The sequence below is a fragment of the Crocodylus porosus genome, unplaced genomic scaffold (genome assembly GCF_001723895.1).
Source record: "Crocodylus porosus isolate Cpor-Errol unplaced genomic scaffold, CroPor_comp1, whole genome shotgun sequence".
Classification (NCBI taxonomy): Eukaryota; Metazoa; Chordata; order Crocodylia; family Crocodylidae; genus Crocodylus; species Crocodylus porosus.
The window spans coordinates 63591249-63597008 of NW_017728931.1; the positions used below are offsets into that span (position 1 = coordinate 63591249).

Here is a 5760-nt window from a genome sequence, read left to right on the forward strand (position 1 = left end):
TTTCTGTGCTGATGGCAGGGTACGGGGCTGCAGCCTGGTCAGAGCCAGTGCCTGGGAGCAGCAGCATGAAATTGTGCCCCACACTGTCAACACTGATGCGTCATCTACGGTTGCTGCCCAGGGTGTGGAGCTGCGCTGTTATGCCTCTAGTTAAAGGAAGAGAAGATAGCTGGAAAAGGATCACAGAAAGGAAGAAGAATTGCACATTCCCAGAAGTTCCTGGACTTGTAAGGAGCTCAGAGCAACAGTAGTGTAGCAAGCAAGTACTGTGGGCATAGACACAGCAAGCTAGGTCTACCAAGCCTAACTCTAACCCAAACCTAGACAAGGGCCAGTGATTCACATTTAAAGAACTTTAAATGATGAGATCACTGCAGCTCTTCATAGGTGATATCACCTCAGTAGTTCATAGTAAATAAATATAGAATTTTTGTACAATTAGTTAAAAATCTGGGGATTTCAAAAACACATACACACCAAAAATTAGTTTATGACTGTTGCTACACAATGTATTCTATGAATAGCCCAACAGAAACTGGAACAGTACCACTGATCAGTTCCTTTTTCAAACCCTTGTTATCTTTACCACCCATATTCTCCGTAACTCTGGTCTTATGCTTAAAAACAGAACAGGAACAAATTAACACTGACCCCTCCCCCACCCCAATACAGCCATAACTTGCTTGTAAATGCAATATATCAACACACACACAAAGAGTACAATGCCATATTATCTGTAGACAAATTAACTACTAAGTTTAGGATAATAATATAGCTTGCATAACATGCGTCTTATCCTAGAAAGAATATCTAGGACTGTTTGCAGTCTAACATCCTATTTAAATGACACTATTTTTATGTACCAGTAGTGAACTATGACATTAAATATCAAAACATTGAGACACATAACTCATAAACAAAGTTTGTTCCAAACATGTGTTTATATTCCCTGAGTAGGCACTCCTTTGTTCACCATTAATACACACATCTCTGTTCATGTGCTGAATCTATACTCCATATTTTACCAGTATGTATAAGGAGACCTCTCACTCTTTCTCTCTCTCTCTGTTCATTTATTGAATCTATACTTCATATAGTACCAGTATGTATATGTAAGCAGACCTCTCTCTGTCTCTTTCTCCCAGCTTCTGTGTTCACGTACTGAATCTGTACTCCATATATAATGTATGTGTAAGTAGACAGCCCCCTCTAGCAATCTCTTCCTCTTTCCCTCCCTCTGTGTCCATCTACTCAATCTATACTCCATGTATTACTGGTATGTATGTATAAAGAACCTCTCTCTCTGTGTACATATATTGAAACAATGCTCCATACATTACCAGTTTATATATGTAAACAGACCTCTCACACTCTCCCTCCCTCCCTCTCTGTTCATGTACTGAATCTATACTCCATCTATTACCAGTTGTGTGTGTAAGCAGACCCCCTCCACACACTTTTTTTTCTCTCCCTTCCTCTGTGTTCATGTATTGAAACTATACTCCACCTATTAGTGGTATGCATGTGTAAGTAGTTTCTCCCACCCCCCTTCACTCTATACACAAAGAGTCCTGTGTAGCTATACTGAATCCATGTGGGCTGTGTTTATATTTCCCTTGATATAATGTATGCATTCGGAGAGAGAAATGTACACACACATCATATAGATTCCATAGATCTCTATAGGATTATAGCACGGTGGACAGGGAAGGGCTCTGCTTATGTAATCTCCACATGTACAAAGGTATTTCTGCACTTGAACAGTGAATGTGTCCTGCATGTTCAAACATGTTTCTCTCTCTCTAGCTGGTATTTCTCTCTGTGTAGACACATATGGCTGGCTCTCTGCCTGGGTCTTGTCTCTATACTGTTTATGCATGTACATGTACACACACACAAATATATTTATGTATGTGCGTGTATGTGGAGAGAGGTCTATAGCTCTATATATTTCTGGTTGGGCTCTATTTCTCTCTCTGTAGATACATATGGCTAGGCACTGGCTCTCTGCTTGGGTCTCATCTCTATACTGTCCATGCATGTACATGTACATGTACACACACACATATATTTGTGTGTGTGCCTAGAGTGGGAGAGATGTATATATCCGTTTTTGGTTGGGCTCTTTACAGACTTGCACCCTTGAACACCAATCCTGCCTTGGCATGGAGTAGGTACATCCAAGTTACATCCAAAACATCAGTACACATGGACTTGGGGGGGAGCGCGGATCTGCCTGTGTGCACTGCTCTTCCTCTCCGGACAGACATCTAAGCTTTTCATTTAAAAACCAACCCCCCGGGCCGCATCCTTCCGCATCCCGACTCGGTGCGCGCGCGCACGACTCTGCTCTCCCTCTTGTTTATGAGGCCGGTGCGCACTCCCCGCCCCCGCCGCTGCCGCCGCCGCCGGCGCAGCCCGCAGGGCGCTGCAGCCCCGCTCAGATCCCAGGCTCTATTTGTTTACAACCAGATTACGTCACCCCTGCCCAGCCTCCCCGCCTCCTTCCTCCCTGACGTCACAATGGTGCGATCGTGAGATTGACTGCCCCGGCGGCTCGGCCCCCTGACGCCACTTCCGGCAGGGCAGGTCTATAAAAGGCGGCGCGCGGGGGGCAGCTCCTCTCCGCGGGAGATGCGCGCGGTGTTGTCGGGGCCGCCGCCGCAGCGCTGCAGCCGGAGCGGGAGGAAGAAGCGGCGGCGGCGGGGGCGGAGGAGGAGGCGGCGGCGGCTCCTGCAGCCCCCGGGCCGTGAGCCGGGCGCCGCCGCCCCCTAGAGCGAGCCGGCCGGCTGGCTGCCGCCCCCATGCATCCCGCGCTGTATACCCGGGCCAGCATGATCCGCGAGATCGCCGCGGCCGTGGGCTTCATCTCCAAGTTCCTGCGGACCAAGGGGCTGATGAACGAGCGGCAGCTGCAGACCTTCAACCAGAGCCTGCAGGAGCTGCTGGCAGGTGAGGGGCGGCGCGGGGCGCCAGGCGCCCGGCACCCGGCCCCTCCGCGAGCCGCTGGGGCTGGGGGGTACGTCCGTACTCGGCGAGGCTCCGCATCAAGCCCTTCCCTCTTCAGCACCAGTGGGGCACGGGGCTGGGCCCTCTGCTCCTCCTCCCCTGCCCCTTTGTCCCTGGCAGGGGGACACGAGCTGCCCGGGCTCGGAGGGCCCTGCTGGGCGCTGGCGGGGCCGCCCCTGCGAGGGGGGGGACCTGCCCCGATATGAGGGGGCGCTGCTCGGCCTGGCTGTGTCGGGCGCTGGGGACTGTGCCTGTAGCCTGCTCTGCAATCCTAGGGTGGAAGGGGGCTCAGGAGGTCTCCAGTGCAGCCCCCTGCTCACAGCAGGGCTATTCGCAACTGGATCATCCTAACTGGGGCTTTGTTTAGCCATGTCTTAAAACCCCCAGGATGGAGAGTTCACAGCCTCTCTGGCTCTATTACCCTCCTCCTGAGAGGCTTCCCCCCTTAATATCTAACTTAAACTTCCCTTGTTGCAACTTGAGACGGTTGCTCCTGGTCTTGTCATTTCCCACCACTGGGAACAGCCCAGCTCTGTCCCCTTTGACCCCCCCCCCCTTTTAGGTAGTTGAAGGCTGAATAACAGCATCCTGTTGCCTCCACACTGGCTGACTTTGCCACAAAAGGCTGCTAGAAGTCCAGTCCTGCCGTGGTACGGTTGGAAGGCTTCAGTAGGGGCTGTGAGTCTTTGTGCTGCCTGCTGGCCACACACACGCACACAGGAAATCCCTGTCCCTGCCCCTGAGCCAAGGGCTGAGTCTGAAGTGCTTGCTCATGTGGGTTAGTTATCTTGCGCCTCAAACTGCCTTGCGCCTGTGGCGCTAATGAGGTAAGTAAAGCTCTTGCCTGTAACATAGTGACCGGTGGCAGAATGGCCAGTGAGGGAGAGAGGGATGACGTAAGGCATTAAGCAAAACATGTTTAGTTTTGATTGGAAATCCATAAGTAGCAGCCATTTGTTCCCTTGGTTAAACTTTAACAGCCCTTTGTAAAGAGGGGAAAAATCATCCTGAAGCATTTTAAATCCTTCCTTTCTCCTTTGAAGGAACAGTAATAAATATAGGGTCTCTGAAGACCCTGAGCTTACTACTTCATATGTAACTAGCTTTGTTTAATGCTTAGTGCAACAAACACTAGCATTTTGACTTGCTTTCTGATGTGTGATGGGTAACTGTTAACTAGATGGTGGCTGGAAATGAATATTTTTCTCCGTGAATGTTATGTTGTCTTCCATGGTATTTTTCTCCAAAAAGATTTAAAGTTCTTAGCTTCCACTGGGTCTTCTAGGTCTGCAGTTCATGAGGATTTTAGACATTTGTGGCACATTTTAGTCAGTTTAAGGGTCCGGAAATGTGATTTTTGCAAACCATTAAGTGGGAAATTGCTTTAAGAAACAAAGAAACCAAAATCCCCCTCCCACCCCCACTTGTCACAGTACATATTTTTTTTTTTTTTTTAAATGAAAGTGCTAAGCAGCATAATCTCTCTTCTTCTGTAGAACACTATAAACATCACTGGTTCCCCGAAAAACCATGCAAGGGATCAGGTTACCGATGTATCCGGATCAACCACAAGATGGATCCTCTCATTGGACAGGCAGCTCAACGGATTGGACTGAGCAGTCAGGAACTGTTCCAGCTTCTTCCAAGTGAACTCACCCTATGGGTTGACCCATACGAAGTCTCCTACCGTATTGGAGAGGATGGCTCAATCTGTGTGCTGTATGAAGCAGCCCCAGCAGGAAGCAGTCAAAATAACACCAACATGCAAATGGTAGACAGCAGAATAAGCTGCAAGGAGGAACTTCTCTTGGGTAGAACAAGCCCTTCCAAAAGCTACAATATGATGACTGTATCGGGTTAAGATATAATCTATGGATGGATCATCTTTTTAAAATGGATGGATAAATTTGGTTTTTACTTTAGGTGGGGCACCTCTGGGGATGGATTATGGAATTTAAACCATGTCACAGCTGTGAAGATCTGGCACACAGTAGAGAGTGGTAAACTTTAAAGTGACAGTGCCATAGTTTGGACAGTACCTTTCAGTGATTTAATAGCCTGTGAGTTGAGTCAAAATGATCATCATTTGCTAGGGAGTGAAGAAGGCTTAGGAAGGTTCAGCTTCTCCCAGATATCCATTTCAATTTCTATACCAGTCCTTTCAACCCAAATCTGTATTTATCAAGTGATTCTCTGCAGTAGGTCTTGCAGAGTAAATTTGCACTATTACATTTATAGATTGTTACCATTTTTGGCAGCTCAGTAACAAGGCTTGTTATACACAGGACAGTACTGGAAATTTTATTGTAGACTTTTACCTAGTGCTTACACTATGTATAAATTTACATAAGACAAACTAGTAAGCATGACCTGGGAAAAATGGTCAGAACTATATATATATTTTTTTTTTTTTTTTTTTTTTTTTTTTGGCCTTGAAAGTAGCAAGTGACCAGAATTTGCCATGGCAACAGGCTTTAAAAAGACCTTACAAAGACACTGTCTGAACTGTGGTGTTAGCACCAGCCAGCTATCTGTACATTTGCTAGCTTGTAGTTTTCTAAGACTTGAGTAAACTTTTTATTTTTAGAAAGTGGAGGTCTGGTTTGTAATTTCCTTGTACTTAATTGGGTAAAAGTCTTTTCCACAAACCACCATCTATTTTGTGAACTTTGTTAGTCATCTTTTATTTGGTAAATTATGAACTGGTGTAAATTTGTACAGTTCATGTATATTGATTGTGGCAAAGTTGTA

General features: G+C 46.9%; 1 protein-coding gene across 1 annotated transcript; it reads left to right on the plus strand.

The window, feature by feature from the left end:
• Positions 1–2617: 2617 nt before the first annotated feature.
• BTG1 (BTG anti-proliferation factor 1) lies at positions 2618–5383 on the plus strand. Its single transcript, XM_019545249.1, has 2 exons — positions 2618–2952; positions 4506–5383. Exons 1-2 carry the CDS (start codon positions 2805–2807, stop codon positions 4868–4870), a joined length of 513 nt encoding a protein of 170 aa, XP_019400794.1. The 5' UTR covers positions 2618–2804; the 3' UTR covers positions 4871–5383.
• The last annotated feature ends 377 nt before the right edge of the window (positions 5384–5760 follow it).

Excerpts from the sequence above, each read along its gene's own strand:
- BTG1 (XM_019545249.1), top strand. The coding sequence starts at position 2,805 with ATGCATCCCGCGCTGTATACCCGGGCCAGCATGATCCGCGAGATCGCC. Across the intron at positions 2,953-4,505 it reads CCTGCAGGAGCTGCTGGCAG|AACACTATAAACATCACTGG; the intron begins GTGAGGGGCGGC and ends CTTCTTCTGTAG.